At 39.4% G+C, this 24,702-nt stretch overlaps 1 protein-coding gene and 1 non-coding gene across 5 annotated transcripts in view; one reads left to right on the top strand and one right to left on the bottom strand.

Annotated features, from left to right (window-relative positions):
• Tgfbr3 (transforming growth factor beta receptor 3) overlaps positions 1-24,702 on the bottom strand; it is a 186,858-nt gene that overhangs the window by 11,947 nt on the left and 150,209 nt on the right. For all 4 annotated transcript variants that reach the window (XM_015500893.2, XM_015500894.2, XM_048814463.1 and 1 more), the window contains 6 exons: positions 22,381-22,518; positions 22,048-22,206; positions 17,280-17,579; positions 14,774-14,891; positions 4,554-4,595; positions 2,029-2,136 (listed from right to left, as the gene is read on the bottom strand). In XM_015500893.2, the coding sequence (XP_015356379.1) occupies positions 2,029-2,136; positions 4,554-4,595; positions 14,774-14,891; positions 17,280-17,579; positions 22,048-22,206; positions 22,381-22,518 (865 nt within the window). The remainder of the gene's footprint in view (positions 1-2,028; positions 2,137-4,553; positions 4,596-14,773; positions 14,892-17,279; positions 17,580-22,047; positions 22,207-22,380; positions 22,519-24,702) is intronic.
• Positions 18,067-18,141, top strand: Trnav-cac. The gene has a single exon. It is a non-coding gene; the product is annotated as a tRNA-Val (tRNA).

The raw sequence follows: 24,702 nt of genomic DNA, 5'->3' as shown, positions 1-24,702 counted from the left end.
GGGGGGGTGGGTTTCAGTGGGTCATATTCCCATAGTGAGCACCATTTAATTGCCCTGTATTCTGCCTGGACCTGGTCTCCTGGTCCACGATTAGCTGTGAGGGTTTGAGGGTAAGCTATGACCAAGACTAGTTGGTGGTTCAGCAGGCACATGGAAAGCATCTGTGGGTGACTAGGCTGTATAAAATCCTCAGGGCTACACAGGCTTCTTGGAGTACTTTCAAGTGCATTCCCAAGAGACAACACAGACTGCCAATAGCCCAAGAACCTCTCAGCCACGCAGGAGGTTGGAAAAAGTTACGAAGAACTTTGTTTGAGATCTGAACATGTCAGTATTCCTGTGACAAAAATGATTTACTCTAAAATACTACTCAGTTAAAAGTTGTCCCTTCTGGTCCTTTTATAAACTGTTCATGAGAATGAATATTCCTAAACTGATTCATTGATGTTTATATAATACTTAGAATCATTCCACTTAAGAGCCTTATTTTTTCTTTCTCTCACATGAAACATACTTCACTCAAAGGTTGCTAATGAAGACCAATAATTTGAGGACTCAGAGCCCCATTATTGCTTTTGCCAAGAAGTTGGCTTTGGGTTGGGTGAATTTCCCATGTGAGGCACAAAAGGGTTTGTTCCTTCCTTTCTAAAACATTTAGTCAGGGGGTGTAGTATTTGAAGCAAAAATTTGAATGAAAAAGAGTTTGAAATTTTAAGTCACAGGATGTCTGTGTCAAGAGAGCAAAAATGTAGTGTCTCAAAATGTCCTTCAGTAGTGCTTTGTGTTCCTTTAAATTGGTCATCCTTTTAGCTGGGCTGATTGAATGGCCCAGGGTGAGGCCAAAGATCAGAGCATTCAGTGGTCAACGGAGAATAAAGTTCTAAACACAGAGACTGAGACTGCCTCTTGCCTCAAAATGATCCATCTAGCACTGTTGACACAGGTTCACAGTGTAAACAAGTACCCAAGAGCAAATAAGACCAGCTAGCTCCCTAGGCATGTCTCAAAATGCATGCCATTCCTTCCCATATTTGCAGGGAAACTAGGAAAGATGCAAGAGAGCAGTCCAGGGCTCCTTCCCCACTGAAATAGAGATCCCCTTGCTGAGCTTTCATTCTGTTCTGGCATCAGAACAGGTTTCCAGTTCAGGCCAATGGCTTTCATGCCTGGGACTTGGTTTGGAGCACATTGGAGTTTGAGGGGCTTGGGAAGCTTAGCTTAAAAACAAAGTGCTTTGTTGCATTATATCTTTTTGATTCATGAAAATAATTTTGAAAATTTAACTTTTCATAGAAAGACATGAGAATTTTATGTTTATCAAAGAAGATACACACAGCATGGGTTAAAAAAAAAGGTTGAGAAATTCTGGGTTAAGTCGTTGATTAGGGACTCCAGTGGACAGTGGTCAACACCTTGGCAGATGTGGTAGTAAACTCCTGGCTTTCTTTTTATCTCCCTGAACATTTATATGTCTATTCTGAAGTCTTTATCTTTGGAGGAACTGCTTATATTTCCAGTTTGTCTACATTAACTTCCTTTAAACTCTAAAGATAAAATAGCTTTATTAGAAGCTAAACTTCAGCAATGTCATGATTGTTATGAGCAGAAATAGTTTAAACATTCCTTTTCTACAACTGTAAAAACAAATTTTATATATATATATATTTGGGGAGGGTGGTACTGGGGATTTAACTCAGGGACACTTTACCACTGAGCCACAATCCCAGTCCCCTGATCCTTTTTTAAAATTTTGAGACAGACTCTCACTAAGTTGCTGAGATTGGCCTTGAACTTACAATCCTCCTGCCTCAGCCTCCTGAGTTGCTGGGATTATAGGCATGGGCCAATGCATCCAACAGTAAATTATATTTTTATAAAATCCAATCTAGGTCAAATCCATAAACGTGAGAAGAGCGGAAATGAACCTTCTCTCACTTTCATTCATTCGTCCATCCAACAAAACACTGAGTGTCTACTGTGTGGCAGGCACAGGCTGTGTACCAACTAAGAGTCCATAGTCACACTAACCTGTGTGGGAATAGATGTACCACAAGGCCCCCGTCAGGAGTGCTCCGATCACAAATGCTGCAAACGCAATGCCCATCACGGTTAGGGTGTCCAGACCATGGAAAATTTCTATAAAAGAGGGAAACCAATACACAGGCCCTAAGTTAGTCTACATCATACATTGAATTTTATATTTGTTTTACAAGCACCATCATAAAGGTTGAGCACTGACTAATAAAATTTGAGAATGTAATAAGGATTCCAATAAAATATACTGTATTTTGTTACTTGCAACTTTTGGTCAATGGAAAACAAAATTATGAAGCTTCCAAATATTCTCAGTTTGCAATTTATTTTGAACAACAAACTAATTTAAAAAATAAAATTTGTAAATTTTGTAAAATGTTAAGTCTGTGGTTTCATCATCCCAACCTGAGGAGAGTGTCTTGAAAATTCACAAGTTAAGATGCTTTGGAAAATAAGGTGAACTTTCATCATCAAAATCTGACTCAGGATGGGGTTATAGCTCAGTGGTAGAGCATTTGCCTTGCATGTGTGAGTCACTGGGTTTGATCCTCAGCACCACATAAAAATAAATAAATAAAATATTGTGTCCATCTACAACTAAAAAATATATTAAAAAAAATCTGACTCATTGTTTATTATTCATTGAACACCTCCAATAGTGAGACACACTACACAGAAAATACATACTTAGATTGCTTTATAGTACTTTCATGAATATTTAAAAGTTTGAAAGAAAAAAAGAAGAAAGAGGGTGAGAAGAAAGTACAGAACAAGAGTAAACTACGGCTGCGGATTATAACATTTCACCCACCTTATATTAAATCCTCAATCTTAAGAACTATGTATCATGTCATTTAAAGGAGCCTACTCTTTAACACATCTCCAGCCGTAATCTTTCTACAAGGGGAACATAAATACTTCTCTGTAGGGAGTGATGTCAGCTTCGCAGTCAGCAAAACATAAATAGAACCAATTGTTCCTCCATTTGGCAAAGAATTTTATATTTGAAATTAATTCCAGGCCACAGAAATAGGATATTTCCTTTCTCTTAAGAAAACTATCCTCTTTGAGTCACTTATAAAAAGTTAAAATCAGTGTCCAAAGAAGAGAGGGTTTTGATAGACTAAAATTTTAAAGATCTCTTGTTTTTTTTAGTATAAATTGAAGATATAAGGTCTCTCCCCTCAATACTATCTCTACTTTTCACCCTAGTCAGAAGCAACTGATCTCTATATAAATTAAGTCTCTTTCCTTTTCTATTCACTTCATTTTTAAAAATTCAGTAGTAATCAAATGTGACTCTCGAGCCCCAGCACTGAGAGAGCTCAGGGAAAGTTGTGTCATGATAGAGAACAGTCTGGAAGGATCCACACTCCCAAGTCTGGGCACTGCTCTTCTAGCATGTGCCACTTTGTGTGTTCACTTAAATTCTGAAAAATGAAGATAACTTTGCCTACACAGAATGAATATGAGGGCTCCTTAGCAAGGACAAGAACTGGGAAGAGACCTATGGAGGTTTCTGTGAACCAAGCCATTAACCTATTTAGCTGAATCTAGTCCTTAGAACAGATATTAATAGACAACTTGCCTTTTTATGCCTATGGAAGCAAAGATGAAGCATAATTACAAGTTTTTAATGAAAACATCTACAAATTCCATGAAAATCAAACTAGGTAAGTATGAGAAATAGTGTCCAAATGGCTCACTCTTTCTAAGTCATGATATTGTTCCATAATCTTGGTAAATAACCCCCGAGGGGAACAGTTTATGACTTTGTATAGAGCACTCTCCTGACTGTCACATGTATGTTATGGGGTCAGCCCTGGAGACTAATACTGGGAATCTTCACATACAGATTCTTCTTACAAGGCTGTATCATCTAGAACTCTCTGTGGGTTTCTGGGAAGCTGATTGCCTCAGTGCCAATGATAATCTTGGGCAACTTGCTAAAATATTTCTTGTTAATGTTTTCTGCCATACAAAATGTTGAAATTGGCTGACATAAATTTCAGCTCATCATTCCGTAGTAACTGCTCTATTATTTTCTTAAAGTTCTTGCTGGTCCCTTCTACCCCACCTCTTTGACTAGAAACAGTCTTGAACATGTAGCAACTAGTTCCCTGAGCAGGTAAACATTGTTGACCAACACTTAAAGCTATGTACTCGCACAGCTGTACGTCAATGCTTTCAAATCATAACAGATATACGCATGCAAATCATTAGCTTATCTCTCTAAAGCCGAGTTACTGCCTTCTTGTTCAGGCCACACATGTCAAATAGGTAAACAAATTAATATTTTAATTAATATTTCTGCAAAGACAGAAAGGATAGAAGAAAGAAGATGATGAAAGAAGGACAGAGGAAAGGAAAAATTATGGGGGAAAAAAAGAGGAAAGGGGAAAGGAGGATGAGAACATAAATCTCCTTATCAAACTCCAAGTTTGGCAAATGTTCACTAACCAACTCATTCTCACAAAAGCCCAAGAGGCTTATTTCGAAATAGTTGCAGAAAGACTTACGTGGAGGAACTGGATTTTGTTCCTTAATGCTTGGAACTTTTTCTGAAAACAAAAGCATAAGTCAAGTCACAATGGATTCCATGAAGAAGCCAGGATTTGAGCAGAGGGTTTTCAAAATCTCAGCAGAAGCTGACACTTTTCCTATTAATACTTTGTGAACACTCTGTCAATGACCCTCTTCAGATATCAAAACTGTAACATGGGTGACACAGAAATTTTAAGCATTGTATTCTGCTAAGGGTCAATTATACAGGCACTCCAATTTGAAGAAAATTCAAAAGGCAAACACCTAAACTTAGGGAATTTAAATCTAATGGTATATGTGTCTTTGATTTACTTACAAAAAGATTCAATATATTTAAATATTGTGCTTATCCAAGTGTATTTACATTGTATTCCGTGTTTAAAATATTCTTTTAATTTAATAATTTACACATTTTTGCATCTTTATTCTTCTTCCTTTAATGCTATTGTTTCTTTGAGTATATGTTCTGGTACTGGAGATTGAACCCTGGGTCTCATGCCAGCACCCTACCTCTGAGCTACACCCCCAGTCCTTTTGCATTTTATTTTGAGACAGGGTCTCACTAAGTTGCCGAGGCTGGCCTCAAACGTGCAATCCTCTTGCCTCAGCCTCCCAAGTCACTGGTATCAAAGGTGTGTGCCATGTTGACTGTAATACTACTGTCTTATGATTCATCACTCATCTGCATTGCCAAAGAGGTCTCTTTGTCCACCAAGACCTTCTGCAGCCACCAATACTACCTCCTTTACATTAGCCCCCAGAGTGAATTTTCCAGAGCCCAGAGATGATCATGTTATTGTCCTGATTAAGTTCTTTGATGACTCCTCTTTGATCACAGGAAAAAAAATTCAAGCTGTTTTTCCCTTAATGGGGGTCCTTCACCCATGCTGGCTTCTGACACTCAGTTACATAAGTTCTCCAAATTTCCCATGCTGCTCCATGTCATCACACTTTGCAAGTCATCTCCTGAAATGCCTCCTCTCCTAGACCTGCTTGGTTGGAAATTTTGCTGGGAGGCCCTCCCTGACTCTCTCTAGTTCCACCTTGGCCCCCCAGCAGGGCTGGTCTCTTCCACATTGCTCATTTCATCCCTCTTCTTGGGCCACATCACACTCTAATTTGCTGAGGGGACAGAGATTCCTGCCATTTTTTCCTGCCCTGAAGACAAGGTCTAGTTCTTACTCATCTCTATTTCCTCATAGAGGCATAGAGTTTGTCTTTCAGGACTGTTTCGCAAAAGTCGATTAAAATGCTGATGTACTTTTGGGAGATGGAGGAAACAAGGAATAAGACTCTTAAAATGTTTGTGTGCTTCATTATTTCTATAATGCTTCATGTTCATGAAGTGCTACAGAGCCAAGATCTCATTCGAGGTTCACCCCAGTGCCGTGAGGGAGGCAGAAAAAGAATTTTTATCACTATTTTACAAATAAGCAGCCTGAGATTCTGATATCCTGTGATTAGCCCAAGGTCACAGCTGGAAAAAGCATCAGGGCAGGGGTTGAAACACAATTCCAGACTCCTGCCTCACAGGCTAAATGACTGGTGAGTGTCACTCTGTCCTTAGCTGGAGAACAGGGATTAAGTAAATGCTCAATCACAGACTCTCTGCCCTCAACAGAACAGCATGGACCAGGGGCCAGGATACCACAGCCTCTGAGCTAAGAATGAATTTCACATTTTGAAATGATTTCTTAAAATCAAAAGAAGATGACTATTTCATGACACAAGTTGTATGAAATTCAAATTTACTCCATAAATGAAGTTTCATGGGATCACAGCTATGCTTATTTATATAAAATCTCTGATTTCTTTCATGCTATAGCAGTAAAACTGAGGAGTTGAGACACGGAGTATATGTGCTCCCAACTAAAAAAATTCTCTATCTGGCCCTTTCGATGTGTAACTGATATGATTCTGCAATCTGTATACGGGGTAAAAATGGGGGTTCATAACCCACTTGAATCAAAGTGTGAAATATGATATATCAAGAACTATGTAATGTTTTGAACAACCAACAATAAAAAATTAAAAAAAAAAATAGTTCTTGCCCATCTCTCCTAAAAAAAAAAAAAAAAGGGTGCTGGGCCCTGGCATGGACTCCACCCTTTTCTTTAGAGTTTAAAAGTGATTCATAGTGGGGTAGGGAGGGGGAGCATGGGAGGAACAGACGAACTCTAGATAGGGCAGAGGGGTGGGAGGGAGGGGGCAGGGCGTTAGCAAGGATGGTGGAATGTGATAGACATCATTGTCCAAAGTACATGTATGAAGACACAAATTGGTGTCAACATACTTTATACACAACAAGAGATATGAAAAATGGTGCTGTATACATGTAATAAGAATTATAATGCATTCTGCTGTCATTTATTTTTAAAAAAATCAATTAAAATAAATAAATAAATAAATCAACTAAGTAAGTCATAAAAATAAATAAATAAAAGTGATAACATGTTGCCAGTGTTGGCACATTCCTATAATCCCAGCTATTGAGGAGGCTGAGGCAGGAGGATCCAAAGTTGGAGGTTAGTAATTGAATGAGCTACCACTGGGTACAGCTCTGAGGTAGAGCATTTGCCTAGTGTGCATGATGCCCAGGGTTCCATCCCCAGCACTACCAAAAAAAAAAAAAAAAAAAGTGGTACGTAGAGCCTTTTCCATCTCCATTTCCATCCAAAAAAGAAGGAACACACACTTTGTCTGAATCCCCCTGGAAGCAAAAAGAACTTGGGAAAAGTTGACCAAAATTAGCAGTATATGAGTTGATATTTATGAAAATAAAGGTTGACAAGATGAAAGGAAACAGAATTATAAATTCTCACTATCAATCATCTCAACTAGGCTGATCAACATGTGTCCTCAATGGTCCAGCTCAAGGGAAACCACCAGATGAATCAGAGCCACTATAATTGACTGGTGCCCCAGGAGCCATGCAACATGATGGCTCTGGGATGAGGAGATGGGCTAAAGTTACACTTCAATAAATTACTAAGAAAATGTAAATGTGTGTTTTTGTTCCTTTTGGGGGTGGGCAGTACTAGGGATCAAACCCAGAGCCTTACACATGCCACGCAAGTACTCTACCACTGAACTACATCCCAGCTCTGACCGTGTGTTTTCAAGGAAAATTAATTCAGTATGCAGAGCACATTCAATACACTAACTGCAAAATGAGCTCTCCTGGGAGTTTGGTCCCATCAGCCTTATTGGCAGCAGTAACAACTGTGACACCTTACATTTGTACATTTGTATAGTATTTTCCAAAAGACAAAAAGCCTTCATTTATATGACTCATTTTAAACCCTCAAGAACCCTATGAAGTAGGGGTATCTAACCACAAAATTCACCCACTTTCAAGAAGTAGTGGTTTGATTCACTGAACTAAGTCCAAAGGCATTTAAAGGTCTCAATAGTGTGCATCATGCGAGAAGTATATGCACTTCTGGGAAGAGTTCCATCCAATCAACCGCCTGTGGTTAAACTTTGTCACTCAGAATCCCCAAGTGATTTAAAAATAATGATTCTCCACTGAGGAGACCTCACATGTAAAAATTTAGGTTTTACAGCAAGGCCTGTGTGATGGATGACATTGTTCTAAAATTCTTAATGGACTTATGTTATGATCTAATCCTCTCCCCCCACCCCAAATAGGGCCTTCTCAGAGAGCTAAATAGGAACAGTTGTTGCTCGTTTCTCCTGGGTGAAATTCCTCATGACTTCGAATAAACAATAACAAGCACAGGCTGCAGAGCTAGGGTTGAAGAAATTTATCCTCTTTTTTTTTTTGTTCCCAAATCCCTCATAACCCCTGAGTCTAACTAAAATAGTTTCATCTCCACCAGAACCCTATAATCGAGCTGGCATGCTAAAAGGAAAAGAGGGGATGTAACAATATTTACTTTGGGTTTAGGGATAAGATTGTAAGAAAGGAATCCTAGATATTGCTGTAAAGAGACTTTTAACAATGCATTTCTTGCAGAACGAATAAACTATAATCAACATTCTGAATTAAATCTTTTCATATACTCTGAGCAAATTTTGGTCTACCTCTTGAACCAAGATTTCCCTCCTCAGATTGTTAGGCATGGCTTTCATAAATGGGATATTTCTGGGGTTATGCATGAGTAACTGACCACAGCTTTGGGCCTTCAGTTTTCAATTCAGTTCTCCTAAACACAGTAGGCCTGTGCAGGCCCACAGAAAAACAAGGCGTCAAACTGGTACCCACATCTATGGGTATTTGGCAATGAGGGAAGGAGGGTGTTATAGTTTGGATGTGGGATGTTTGCCAAAGGCTCCTGCACTGAAGTCGTGGTTCGCAACGCAATAATGTTCAGAGGTGGAACTTTTGGGAAGTGACTAGATCACCAGGGTTTTGATCTTATCAATGAATTAATCCACTGATGAATTCACAATCAAAATGAAATATAGTCCTGGAGATATAACTCAATGGTAGAGTGCTTGCCTAGCATGCTCAAGGACCAGGGTTCAATCCTCAGCATCACAAAAAATTTAAGTAAGTAAATTTCATAATTGAGTAGAATACTGGAGGTGGTGGGAACTTTAGGACATAGAACCTAGTTGAAATGAGTGGGTCCTTGGGGGCATGTCCTTAGCGACTGCATCTTGTCCCTGAGCCCTTTCCTCTCTCTTGCTCTCTGCCTCTCAGCTACCATGAGTTAAGCAGCTTTGCTCTACCACGCCCTTCCGCCGCCAGGTCTGACTCACTTCAGGTCCAGAAACAATGAAGTCAGCTAACTATGGACTAAAATCCTGAAATCATGAGCCCAAATAAATATTTCCTGCTTTATGTTGTTTTTCCTCAAGTATTTTGTCACAGCAACAGAAAGCTGACTAATACTTGGGATGGGGAGAGGAAATCTCCTGGAGATTCAGAAGGCTTTATGCAGGTACCACTGGAGACAGGTTTTACTAATCTTACTTCACTGTTTCTGAAACTCTTCTCTGGGTTCTTTCAATACTGATGGCCTGTTCACTTATCTTCATTCTACCACTAGACAATGGTTATTACCTAGGGGTAATTTTCGTAAACTTGGAAAAGCATCAAGACACATTGGGGGTATCAAGATAGTTGTGGGGGTGACTGATATTGGCATTTAGTGGTAGAGACCAAGGATGCTGCTAAACATCCTACAATGTGCAGTTCAGCTCTTCTACAACAAAGAGTCATCCAGCCAAATAGGTTGATACTACTGAGGTTGAGAAACCTGCACTAGAGTATAAAGGCCTTAAAGATGGGATAATGGGCATGGTGGCACATGCCTGTAATCCCAGTGATCTGGGAGGCTGAGACAGGAGGATCATAAATTCAAGTCCAGCCTGGGTAATTTAGCAAGACCTTATCTAAAAAAAAAAAAAAAAAAATACTGGGGATATACCTCAGTGGTAGAGTATCCCTGGTTTCAACCCCCAGTATGAAAAATCATCTGTCAACTCTTATACCTACCATTAATAAGGACTCATTTTTTTGGAAGAAATATCCATAAATGCCATGTAGATCCTATTATTGGGTACTTTCCCCAGCAACCCAGTCTTCACACTGCCTTCGGGGAGTAGCCTTCCTAAATGATCTAATCATGGGTTTCCTGCCAGAGACCTCTTGATCATTCTTAACCTTTAAAGGTGCATACTGGAATGTTTATGGATGAAATTAAGTGTCTGGGTTTATTTCCAAACAATCCACTGGGCAACAGGAAGTGATAAAACAAGATTCACCATGAACAGATAGTTAAAACCAGACTGTGGGTTCATTCTATTTATATATATTTGAAATTTTCCAAAATAAAAAAAAATGTTTAAAGGCAAAGCAAATGGAATCATAAAAATCTCTATAATACCCCTCCCTATTGGATAGAGGCGGAACGTCTTATTCTGCCAGCGAAGCATTTCTACCATCTTTCTACTGTTTTCCCCTCATCTGTATCTTAGCTTGATGACAAAAGTTGGCTGGTTCTTTAGAGTATTTTTGTTCTGGAAAAATCAAATGTGTTCCAAAAAGTAATGCCTCCTGTGGATTAACTTCCATTTGACATTCACAACTTTTCCTTCCACAACACACACCACACAACCTGCCAAGAAAAAAAAAAAAACCCACCCAACTTTGGCTAAGAGGAGAGAGAGGAAATTAACATTTACTGACTATCTATGATATGCAGGTGCTTTTATTTTCTGAAGCTGTGTGGTGGAAATATGAAGGAAATTCAGTACTTCAAACATTTAACATGCTGAGAATTAAGTACTGCATATAAATCATGACAAATTTGGGAAAGATATTTATTGCTCTTTTCTGTCCATATGACCATTTCTCTCGGTGTGTACTCTGTCACAGTTTTTTAAAAAAAATCATCACTGGCATGGTGTAACCATTTTTACTATGTAAGACCAACTGTTCTCGAGTGCTGTAAAGAGTAGTCACAGCATCCAAAGCAAACATGCCTATACTTCAACATGTTTCTGAAAAATATGGTAAGATGGCCTTACCTCAACTATTTTAATTGTTTTGCCATAAATCATAATATGCATAAACTATTCAAGTTTTCTGGAGTTTTTTGTTTGTTTATAATCCAAAGTCACAGAACTTTTCCTGAACTTTACTACACTATTAAGCAGACTCCGCATTTCCTTAGCCCTTTAGAGGAACAGACGTTTTTTTTTCTCCCCCCCCTAAAATTCATCATCTTCCTTCCAGTTCATATTCTTTAGGGTATTTAGGTGGTACTGCAAATACCTATGTGATATGGAATGAAGAGGGGGAAGGCAGAAGAGAAAAGGACTATGAAGAGAGAGCTACCTGTGTTGTTGGTAATTTTTATTAATAACTAGCACCATGTTTCACCTGAGAGAAGGCAGAGTTTGAGAGCACAGGTTATAGAATCAAAAAGCCTGGATTTAATTCCAGATCTGCTTTTATAGATTGCATGACTGTTGGTAAGTTATTTAATCTCTCTCTAAATGCAGGTGCAATGAGGATTAAATATAACCCACAACATTATAAAAAGTAAATGCTTAATAAATGTTGGATCCTCACCACCACCAGGACCACAATCCATTGTTAAAAAGTTTAAGTAGATAAAGAATGATAACCATTGGGCTGGGGATGTGGCTCAAGCGGTAGCACGCTCGCCTGGCATGCGTGCCGCCCGGGTTCGATCCTCAGCACCACATACAAACAAAGATGTTGTGTCCGCCAAAAACTAAAAAATAAATATTAAAAAATTCTCTCTCTTTCTCTCTCTCTTTAAAAAAAAAAGAAAAAAGAATGATAACCAAGTGATGGTTCCCATAAGGACTTAAAGATCAAAGGTGGCAGAGATGTGCTCAGGGAGACTCCACTAAAAACAGTGACTGGAGGGTGAACTCAGAATTACTTAGGAAGTCTTGACAGCCTGTTCTCCCTGTGTACAAGAGGAAAAAACACGGGCTTGAGGGATACTCATGCTACTGACAATGGTAATCACCACTCTCTCTGCCTGGTGCTCTGCCTCTATCTGCTGACCCTGAAAACCCAACACTCAAAAAAGTAAGACAAATCAAATGCCAGGGAGAGCTGGAGATTCCTTCACAGGGCACCTATGTAATAAAAGGACAGTGGAACATCCCTTGGTTGGGAAATTTTTATCCAAAAAGTTAATCCCAGCAAATGATTTGCCTGCTCCCAGGAAGAACATTCATGATGCTATTATTATTATTTCAATGAACCTATGGTATTGGGCCAATGATTACAAACCCTTTTTAAAGGACTATTCTAATTCACTGTGAGACAGAAGAAAACATGCTAACTCCAAAGGTCTGCAATAGGTGAAGAGTTTAGAGACAAAGAAAATATACATAAAAGGGGGAGGAGTCATTCTAAGAGTTTAAAACTGAGTCATCGAATTTGCATATAGCCTCTGGGAAGCTGGCCTACTGTTTAACCTCATGAATTTAACAAATCTAAGTAATAACATGCTTCTCCACTAAAATCTAGTCTCAATTAGCAAATCTCATGAAATTGCTTTGATATTTGGTAAAACTTTCCTCTTGAACTTTTACGTAACAAAATACACTGAACTCTCAGTGTAATTACACTAAGTTTAAAGAAAAGTAATTACCTAATTTACAAGAAAAATTACTTAGAAAAATACCACCAGACTTTAAAATAAAATGAATGAATTGCTGGAAGTTATACTGCTGCAATATTAATGTGTAATTATTGTCTGGCATGGGAAAAAGCAAGCTGCTGCCTACAATTACCCACAGAATTACCTCTCTCAAAATAGGTGGGAGCAACAGATGGAGTTCGAGGAGCTGCTGCTATTGTTAAACCACTTTCACAGGACAAAACAGAGCCAACTGTTGCCTAATTGTTTCTTTGCAACACAACTAATTTATTCTTATTTCTTTCCCCTGAACCCAATAAAAAGGAACTCAGATTTGTGCATCCCATTTAAAGAAAGATGTCTGTTGTAACTTTCAAATGGTTGAAAACCAACCAATAAAATAAAAATAATAAAAAATTTTAAAAAACCATCAACAAAAAAATGTGGAGGACCTACTCCACATCTAACAGGTACATTTCAAACTGACTTCAGGATGGCTGGGAAATGAATTAAAAATTATTTTGCTCCATCCAGCAGCATACTTGAGTGTTGCAGCTGGAAGTCTGGAAGCCACCTGATCCAAACCCCTCCTCTCCAGATGGAGAAAATGAAACTCGAAGAGGTGAGGAGAGTTCTCTGGAGTCTCCCAGCCAGTTGGTGGGGGAAAGTCAAGAGTGGTGGCCCAGGCTCCTGGCACTGCGCCAATACTCTCCTCCTATACTCGCCTTCCTTTCTGACATGGGCACGGCCCTAGGAAGAGGGAAGCTGCCACAGACAGATATGACAATTGGAATGGCACAGCTATCCACAGAAGGGTAACTCAGCCAAATTAGAAACTGGCCAGCACCCACATGCCTCTGTTCTGGTAGGTCCTGCCTGCTCCAGAGCCACCCCAGCTGCCTAGTTCTGCCAAATATCAGGCCAACAGTGCTCAGATCAGAATTGCCCTCTTCCGGTGGCCCCAAACCCAGCCATCAGGTCTCCCTGCTAATGCCAGCAGCTGGAGCCAGCCTGCTCACTGACTTCTGACAAGGCCCTTGGTATCTGGCTTCTCTCTGTCCTTCAATGGGGTGGGAGGTGACCTGCGGCTCCAGCCCTGAAATATCTCACCCTGGAGGTTTGGAATCCACTTTCATTCTCCAGCCTCCTCTCAGTTTGACACCCTGACACAGAAATGCTTCTGGAGAGTGACAAGTTGTTTCTAGACAGAGACAACTATAACTGACCAGATATCCCATGTGACATTTACTTCCACCCCTCAGATGTTGACAGCTGCCTGATGTGCTCACGCTTGTTTGTGCCCCCTGGAGCTGCAATGTAGTCCCTGTCAGATGCTCCCTTCACAATCCACAGGGCCTCATCTCCATTCCTGACATCCTCTTAGGGCCCAGCTCTGCTTCTCTGCTGGTCCAGCTGGCCTGATTTATATCAAGTCTGGCTCTGCCTTGCCTGTCCTCCCATTTACTGGTGCCACCCCCTCAAGGCACATCCTTTTCTCTAGAAGATGCAGCTTGCTGAAGGTTCCTGATGTGTAAGAAGAGAGACTCTTAGATTTGGGCAACAAATTTGATTGTATAAAGTTATAAAAACTGAATTATAAAATGCATTTGGGGTGATGGTTCTCCATCGTCTTTCTACTGTGACTCCCAATATGAACAAGGTTAACAGACACAATGCTCTCTCAAAGGCATCTGCAATTTTGCCAAAGTATTACATTAGCTTGTAGCCAGCACCACCACTAGCCATGGATCATGGAGAGATGGGCTATAGACTGGGTGCTAGTCCCAGAACACCAGAGATAACTTTAAGCCTTTGTTCCATACCACAAGGAACCAAGAGTGATCTAATGAGATCTAAACAAGAAGAAGAGTGATCTAATTTTTGAAAGAAGACATACTTTGTAAATGTATTACAACTTAATCACAATGGCAGTAGGAGAACTAGCTGAAGAAAAGACTCTTTGGAAAAGAGTCCCTTTCTAAAGTTAATAACAGGTCCTTAACTTATCTCTTGAATAAAACTGAACTTCATAGTATTGAATAGTTTTAGGAGTATCCTTTGGGCCCCTATTCTCTGACTGAGCCCCTAATACGTACCTTTAGGTTCTGCTTGGTGGACCACTGCCAGGGGCTTGGTGAATGTCTTCTTATTCTGCATCATGGCCCAAATCATGGAGGCATCCAGGGAGGTGCAGGCTTCATCAGGAGGTACGCACTACAGGGAGGAAGAGCAAAGCAGTCAGAGGTCACTCGAAAGTGCCTTTGCCAGCCCAACCTGCACAGTTGTTCTGTAGCCCCTTATCAGACAGCTTACAGCTGTTTACCATGGAAAAACAGGAAATTTGTGTGTTTTTCAAGAACCCTAAATAATCAGGGAGATATTAAGGCAGGCCCACTATATTTTCAGCTGCCCTGGAAGATGCAAACATCACTAGATGGCTTATAAATATTATCATCCCCAACCCTTCTTCCTGAAAAACAACCCAAAGTTTTAGAGTTAGTTTGAAAAATAGGGGAACTGTATGATGAATGCTGGCCCTTCACCCAGTTGGCTTCATAGAGATGGCTTGTGATAACATTTGTGATAAATGTTTGTGATTTGTGATTGTGGGAAACTTCATATATTGCATCATGTGGTTGACAGATTTTATATTTGTTATCTAAAAAGATAATAGTATTATTAAGTTTGTTTGATTTTTTTCAAAATCCTGGTATAGGCACTGCAAAATCAAACTTTCCAGGGTCATCTGCTTTTTGAAAAGAGGGGAGTACAGGGCATTGAATCCAGGACCTTGTAAATGCTTTACCACTGAGCTAAGCCTCCAAGCCCAGGATCATCTGCTTTTAATATTCTAAAATGCAGGTTCTAAGGAGTGGCACCCAGGTGTGTGGACCATGAGATCAGCCACTTGTAGCTATTTTAAGGACTCAAATGGGAAGATAGTGGTAACAGCTCATCTTAAACCTCTGCTGCATCACAGCTACTGTCTCACCTATTCTTCTAACCAGAGGGAAGCCAAGTACTATTATCCCAGCTTACAGGTGAGGACATAAAGGATCTGAGGGGCTGAGGGACTTGCTTAAAGTCCCCTGAGTGCAGCAGGCCTTTCTTCTCTCTTCCCATGCCCTTTCCACTATTCCCTACCTTGAAGGTAAACGGTGATTTGAAATTCAGGATCATATCCCATCATGTGATCAGAACTTGGGACTCAGAACTCTCCTTGGAGAGTTCTGGAAGGAAACATTAGAATTAATTTTCACAGATTGACACACTGCAAAGCTGTTCCAGAAAGAAGTAACAGCCAAAATCACCAACAAAAATCCCTAAAAACTGCCAGTCCTCCTCTCCTAAATACCCAACTCCTAAAAGTTATCCTTCTGCCTGCAGGAAGTGACTGGGGCCCACAGCTAAGCACCAAGCTCCCCATGACTCTCTATACCATCCACTAAGCCCCAATCTTGACAGCCACTGGAAGGTAAATGTCCACCAGCCTAAGGTATCCATGCTTCCAAAAGCAAAGAAATTGATATAAGTCACCTTATATGTGTCCCTGATGATTATCATCGGATTTTTTGTTTTCACATATAGACATTTCATATATAGACATCATATATAGAATTTTCATAAATTCTTAAAGAAATGAGTTCCCAAGGAAATATAATAGTGCAAGGGATTCAGATCAATGGCAATCTATTTGATAATGATAATTTTCCCTCTTCTAAACCTATTTCCTATGGCCTATATATTAAGTGAGAGAATTCCATATCTGCATTATTAATGATACAGCTTGATTCTTAACCTTGGAGATATCAATTGATATGTGAGTACAAAGGATGAGAAGCTAATTTACACTGTGTGGTATCTATGGAATAAATACACATTGGAAATTATACATCATCACAATAGGATGCAGAAACGAAACTACAACAGAAGACACCTTTCACACACAAGGCTGACCTAACGAGGCATCATCATAAACCTAGTAGAGCGCTTCATGAGCTATTCCAGTGAGGCCAAAGGGCTCTGATTTCTGTTGTGGCAACAGAATGCAGTGGTTCAATACAGGGAGCGATATGAGGCAAACATGATGAACTGATGTAAAACTGAGAAAGAGTAAAATAGTTGTTAGTTTCCCTTAGAAATCTTCCTGAAACCAGTCAACCTTCTAACTCACACAGAGAAGGTCAAAAAAGCAATTGCAATCCAAGTCTCAACGGGACTTGGAAAAATTAATCCTCATGCTGAACTTGTCCTTTCGGCTCCCTGTACTTCTGGCACTGCACACTGCACACTATCTGACCAGCAGAGATAAAGCCAGATCTCTCCCTCAGTGGAAAACAGTCCTGATTTATCACTCGTAAGGTAATACTAAGTAGCACACATGGAAGGAAAGAAAGAAAAAAATCATACTGTCAGGATTTATTCTCTAAGACTCCATAAAACTCACAGCTCCCTGCTCACTCTGACTTTATTACTTCAATTGGGCAATTCCAAAACCAAAAACCTCAACCTGCGATAACTGGGGATTAAACTTGCCCAGTAGGTCACTGCATCACCTAAAAATGTCAAAGTAGCGGTCTAGATGGATGAAAGCCCACTAACCTTAGGCAACTTCTGGGGGTCCTTCTCTTTCTTGGTACATAACGTCAGTTCACACTGTAGGAAGAGCAGTGAGGTATTGAACATGGGCTTAAAGACAAAACTGAATCGCTTCTTATCCATCTCGGCTTGTGGGATAGGAAAGTGCACTCTCTTGGGGCTGTAGAATTTCACAGACTCATCTTTAGGACATATGTTCTCAATGATGGTATAATCAGACATCCTGTCAGGGTTCGAATATGGAGAGATAAAGCATGTTTGGATGGCAAATCCCAGTTCGTGGTCAGCCTTAGTGACCGATACCTACAAAAGATCAGAAAAATCAATTCAGAAACAAGTTAGCATCTTGCTTTTACTTGAGGGCACAAGGATAGCATGCTGACCTAGCCCTTCAGATGAGACATTACTTTATTTTCATAACATATGCATAGACTTCTTTCTAACTACAAAAGTAACATACGCTCATTGAAGAAAGGTATTTTCCACTTAAATTTGATATGGATGATGACAGTGAATTATTTAGCTCAAATGCCAGCCTGGAAGTTTCAAATGCAAGATGAATAAGTCTCTTCAACCCCCCGTAAGTCCTCTGAGAGATAAAAATAAAAGCACACCATGCGTTGAAGTGAATTGTCCAAAATAAGTAAAACACCTACAGCAAAGCCATAATAATAGTGTTTTGCTTACAGAACAAGCTCTTTTTAAAAACTTGCTCAAAAAGTAGAACACAGAGGCAGAATCCCTAACTTTGTAGGGAAAACTGAGTTTCTAAACCATAAATCAGGGGGCTGGGGATATAGCTCAGTTGGTAGAGTGCTTGCCTCACATGCACAAGGCCCTGGGTTCAATCCCCAGCATATCACCAAAAAGGAAAAAAACAAAAACTAAACCACAAGTCAGATCAAACCTAAAACATTATAACAGATTCATCTGAGCTCCTGCTTAGTCTGTGAGCAGGCAGAGCTGAGCTCTGATGCTGGATGTCAGGGACAGTGCAATCTGGTGGCCATCATGGACCTGGCAAAGTGTCCCAGCTGCTCACAGGACCAAACCAGCCTTGCCAAGTACTCTCCCTTCACTCTTTAAGCCCAGGGGTATTTTAAGGGAAATCTAATCTGGAAACATTTCCAATTCATTTACACTTCCTTCTTACAAAACATTTGTATGGGCCATATCCAAATCTTGTTAAGGTTCTTTTCTTTAGAAACAGGAAATAGTGTTTAGCCAAGTGTAAACAGAATTCAAACATCAACTATCCTGAACTCAGCTAAAATCCCTAGAACAGACTGAATTCTCCATTTGGTGACACATGGATCATGGCGTGGACTGCCCTCCCCCTTCCATGCCTCATTCCTTAACTAAATTTAGGATCAAAATAAACTTAAACACTTTTAAATAAAGTTAGTCCTCACCCCCAGGCCAGTAGCCCCAGAATCCTTTCAAAAGACATGGAGATATAAACAAACTTTCCATTCTGAGATACCCAGGGGAAACCCCTGACATTGCATGGAGCTCTGAATCCACAGCACTATTGTGAAAGATGCCTGCATGGTTAACCATGAGGCACTCAACAAATAGATGATGAGGAGCAGGAGGATGCTAATGAATATGATTATGATACCGCAGCTTATGGTGACACTTGGTGATATTTCAACTTCCTTATCTTTGCAACAAGATATTCTATAGAACAAGATATTCTACTTTGGAAAGATGGTAAATTTTATATATTCTACTAGTAACGTGTCCTTTAACATGAACTCAGAACTCACAATGCAAAAATGTGTAGCAAAGGAACATCACATCTTTTCTTTCTCTCAAAGAAAGTATGTAATGGCAGAATATCTAGGGGATCCCATTATTATTTTTTTTTCCTTGGAAGGGAAAAAACATTATCAGTAAGTCTTTTACTCTAAGATAGACCAGAAATGAGAATACAGGCTGTGAAATGAGACATGTCCAAGAAAATCACATGCTCTTCTGTTCTCAAATATACCAAGATTTAAAGTTTCCTTACCTACAAGGACACATACAAGATATAGTTATTGTGAGAATTAGTAAAGTTATATGCAAACAACACAGCTCCCAGAGAGTTAATAAATACCATCCATCTTTAGCAGTATAATTCTAGATTTAAATTTTGGGTGTTATAAACAGTTGTTGTTGTTTTAATTCTCCAAGACAAAAGAACCAAACGAAAAACTGCCATTATATTACCAACAATTATCCAGATACGACCAAGGAAGAGGTGGCAAAACTGATAATGTCTTAGGTTAAAGTTAGGACCTGTGGTTAGAGAAAACAGAGGATTCTAGGAGGGGATAAGAAGGATGGCTAGGAGAAAAAAATGGGAAATTGTTCTTTAGGTCAAATCAATGATTTATTAAGTCTTTCTTAACCTAAGTAAAAAATTTTCCTACCAGCAGTGGAGTCCAAATTGGAAACAAAGACAAGACATGCCTGGTTGCTATCCTAATTTACCTAAACATTTACAGATTCTCTCTCCTATTTTAGGTATTTTAAATCAACTAAGAAAAAATAGTTTATAAAATTTCCCCATCCCCAAAATTTTCAATGTGTTTTATATTTAAAATGGTAGCAAAAAGATATAGTTCACTTTTTACCAAATTTAAGTTTGAAATGTATAGATGATATTTGAAAAGAATAGAAAAACAAGACTGAGGAAAAAAAAAAACTTTACCAATAATATATTTCAAGTAAGCCAGCATTGCAGAGGAAAAATCCCCAAATATCCAGGGCAAGATACACAAAGAAGATTAGCCACTGATCAGCATAAACCAACAATGCCATAAATTAGCAAAGCCAGGCACACATTTGGAAAAGAACAAACTGCAGTTGAGCAGCACCCCTAAAATCCACAGCACAACAGGGAGTCATTGACCAACTGCATATGTGGATTGTGCAGCCAGAGGATGACAGCAATCTTGGATTAGGGAAAATCTATGATTAGGAACAGCATGTAGAAAGCAGTGAATTTTCCCCAGTCGTGAAAGAAGTGTACCCTAGAAAGAGAAGCACTCTCCAAACAGGGAGTTAAAGAGGAGGAGCAGAATCCATATGATCAAGGAAAACAACATCCAGAGCCAGAGGGCTCCGTCCCAGAGCCAGTGCAGATGTGAGAGTTGTTGGTCTTTCCAAAACAGAAATATGTGCACTGAAGTCACTTTTAACATATGGAAGTATCCTATTTCGACCCCTTAAGCTTCTCACTCCTTCCTTCTCACTCACAGTGAAGTAGAACACCAGCTTGCAGCTTAGCACCAAAGCCAGTTTGTCAGATGCCAACTTCCCTGTAAGACCAGGTTGTGCCCAGGGTACAGGAATAGAGGACAGTCTGGTGCCATGCGATTTGTCTTTAGAATCCAATCTGTGAACCCGGATGTTTGCATTGATGAGACTTCATATTTTCTTCTCTTTCAAATGGCACTTTGAGGATAAATGACAGCAGTGTCTAGGGGACATGCAGTCACATGGCCTGACAGAGAACTCTGAATCTGAATTCTACTGGGTACTAGTTGTGTGAACTTGGACAAGTTTGTTCCTCAACTTTTTCATCCATGAGATGCAACCATTATTAGTCCCTTCTCACAAAATTGCTCGGAAGAGTTAATTACTATAACAACAGTATTTGGCACATCATAAATCAGCAATAAATGTTAGCTGTTACTTTTTCATTATTACTATCTAATATTCTGTAGTCCAGATTTGTGCTATGCATGATCATCACTGTTTTATAAACATTTTTAATAAATTTAAACAAATACTTAGATAATGACTTAGAAAAAATTATCTTCTTTCTGTATTTTTTATTTTTGTTGTTGGTGGTGCAGGTACTGAACCTAAGACTTCACACATGCTAAGCAAGTGGTTCTAACACTGGGCCACATCCCCACCTCCAAAAAAACAATTTTCATGAGATATGATAGCACTGAGCATTTTGCTTAAAAGTGAATGTAAGGGGCTGAAGTTGTGGTTCAGTGATAGAGCACTTACCTGTCATTCGTGAGGCCCTGGGTTTGATACCCTGCACTAAAATGAAAGATGAGTGTAATTTAAAAGATAATATGTGAGGTTGTTTGAAATATTACATGGTTAACTCTGACGTGGCAACTACTAAACTACGGCTCCAAATATACTAAGATCAAAGCAAACATAAGGTTTTATTAGTAGAATTCATGCCCTGCCCATTTTTTAAAAATATTCACCTATTAGATTTTCTCTTCTTCCATGCATATATGATTATGCCAATATGAACCCCACTATTGTGTATAACTAGAATGCACTGAAAGAAGCATTATAAAGAAAAAAAAAAAGCCAGGCATGGTGGGTCATGCCTGTAATCCCAGTGACTTATGAGGTAGAGACAGAAGAACTACAAGTTCAAAGCCAGTCCCAGCGATCTAACAAGGCCCTAAAGCAACTTGGCAAGACCCTACTCAAAATTTAAAAAAATAGAAAGGCTTAGGGATGTGGCTCAGGGCTCTAGTGCCCCTGGGCTTAACCCCTGGTACATTAAAAAAATAATAATAATAAATATTAAAAAGTCGCTCTCTCTCCTTTCGCATAATATATGAGATTTTGAGATTTCTCACTTTGTTCAGAAAGTACCCTGGAAGTGTTTTCTCAGCCAAGCCTTTACCCAGAGCTACAGGCTGTGAGGAGGCACAGGAAGAGGCCCATATAGGGTGCTAATATCCCATGAACAGCAATTCAGCACTAAGCTGAAAGCTTGAGGATAATATTTCGGTCTCACCTCAACAAAAATGTGCCCATTCTCTGCCACAGAGAAGACACCCTGGGAAGGCACCAGAAACAGGTCAGTGTTGTATAGCTCCATGTTGAAAGTGATGTTTCCATTGGGCTGGTCCTGAAAACTACTGGGATTCCCCAGCTGCCGCAGGCTGCAATTAAACTGGAAAAAAAAAAAAAAACAGAGATAAGGATAAATCAAAATCACATGAAGGATGAAGCCCCTCCTAGTTATATGAGCTTTGTGACATTCAATCTTATTGTCTAACAGTCCCCAAAGCAAGTCAACCAAATGGACAACATTCTCCACAAACTATATACTAAAACCAACACATACTGAGATTTCAGGTCGGCTCAACAGAGAAGCATCTCCTTCATCCATATCACCAGGAAATCCATTATCACCTGATTCCAAATCTTCATAGCCATCTGGCCAACCACTACTATCCCCAGGGGATGGAACCTGTATCACAACCTAAAAGGCAAAGAAAGCACAGCCATTGTTAAAAAAAAAAAAAACACCAAACCAGTGCATCAGGTTCTGTGAACACCATGTGGCAATTCAGATGCAAACTGAAAACTCGACTTTAATATAAAAAAAAAATCTCCAAACTTTTAAGGATTTCACCTGTGATAAATAATAAGGAGAAGCCCAATGCAGGTCCAAGTTAAGATCTGAACTAAGACTTGTTTTCCCTTGTGAAAAATACAGATTCATTTTACAACTACATTGAATAAATAACAATTATTTCAAATAGTGGGAAGACCCTAGACACTGAATCGGAGTTAAAAGGGCTGTCAACAGGCCTGTCTTATTGTAAGGAAAGCTTCTCCTTACAGGTCTTTATATTTGATCTCTAAGAAATGCTAAAAGCTGAATATTGTCAGGAGCTTTAGTTATTATTACCCTTCAAACTTTGTGGAAAGCCTAGATTGAGATAGAAACAAAGAACCTGATGTTTACACTGGAGACAGTCTCCTCCTCTTTTCTTTATACTACTCTTTTGCTCATTTCTCCCCTAGTATCTTTCTGTATGGTATCTGGGTACAGAAAAGAATATGTTCTAGTCCAAGACAATCTATCTTACACATTGGTTGAAATTATTGTTCCTAGGTTAGTTCTTAATAAGATTTAAAAAAATTTACCCAAGGACCGTGGCTCCACACACACACACACACAAAATTCTGAAATTGATACAAAACAAAAACATATAGTAACATTACTATAAATAGTTATAACTGGAACAAACAGTTAAAATATACACTGAAGGGAAGAGAACGAGGGAAAATTGACTCTCTTTTTGCCAGGTTCTCAAAAGAAAGTATTGAGGCAATTGAAATAAATGTCCAGGATGTTGCTTACCCAGGACATCATCACAAAGAAAATAAAAATAATGATATGCCTTTCTTTCTTGAAGGAAAAGACACCTTTTTGCCTTAACAGGCAGATCATCACACACTTTTATTGATGTTAATTTGGAAACCAGTTTTAAAATGCCCAAGTCAAGTCTAGCAGTAATGTATGCCAGCCAGTATATAAGGAGAAAGTGGATAATTCCAAGAAAACTAGTGTCATAATTAGTAGGAAAGTCAAAGGTTAATAAATTAGTTATTTGGGTAACAAAGGGAGATTAGCTAGGTCAGCCTGTTACGAAGATTAATGGATGAAAGAATTCAGTTCTGACTCTGCCATTAACTAGTCCCTTGAACCTAAACAAGTTTTTTAACTCCCAGGAGTTTAATTTCCTCACCTGTGAAATAAGGAAATTGAATGAGATCATCTGAGGATTCTTTCCAGTTGCAAGATCCTGAGGTTCTCTAAGGAACAATAAACTTGGGCCCACAGGAGAGCCACTCCCCATATGAACCACAACGACCACAGCATGTGATCTCTAGCCTCCTCCCAGTTGGGTCAAATTTATCTGTTGACAAGCAGTGGCAAGAACCAGCAGCCACAGTCACCCCATCCCATGTCAACACTGGAGTAGGTGCTTGGAGCCCACAGACACACACTGCATCAGAGGTAGACAAGGGGACTTCTGAGCCTCATTTTTAACATGAAAAGTACAATCCAAACTCTAAAATCAGCACTTTGAAGTTTTTTGGGGATTTCATCTTCAAATTCTTTTACTATTCACTGCCTAGTCTTCATCTCCTAGAGAACAGGTTTAATCTGAAAAGATTTAGATAGTCACAGGAAAGATTTTTTTTCTGGGAAGTGAAATTTAGCTATTGCAATGGATTATCAATGAGGGCTATCAGTGGAATCCTTCTCCAGGTACTTTCAAAGGAAATTTTCTTCAATTTAGGGTTTTTTTTTTTAGAGGTGGAGAGAGAAAGATTTAATAATTACTTAAAGGTCCTTTTCAGATTTTAAATTCTCTCTCTGATCGTTATTTATGAGACAGAGTGAAGACCTCTCACTCTGGACAAGACTCAAACGAGACCAGAGAGACCATACACCTGGTTAGAGCTGTTTACACATAGCCCAAAGCCTTGGGTTTTGTCCCAGGCCATTTGGACCTGCAGCTTGGCCATAGAGAGAAGTCACAATCACTTGCCAAAGAACCCTCCATCAGGAGATGGAAGGAAGGAGTGGATGAGATCATCACGATACCAGATAAGGAAACAGGGTCTTCCAACTCCCAAAGACTCACCA

The sequence above is a fragment of the Marmota marmota genome, unplaced genomic scaffold, assembly GCF_001458135.2.
Source record: "Marmota marmota marmota unplaced genomic scaffold, marMar, whole genome shotgun sequence".
Classification (NCBI taxonomy): domain Eukaryota; kingdom Metazoa; phylum Chordata; class Mammalia; order Rodentia; family Sciuridae; genus Marmota; species Marmota marmota.
Note: the sequence above shows the minus strand (reverse complement) of the source record. Positions and strands in the feature narration are given on the sequence as shown.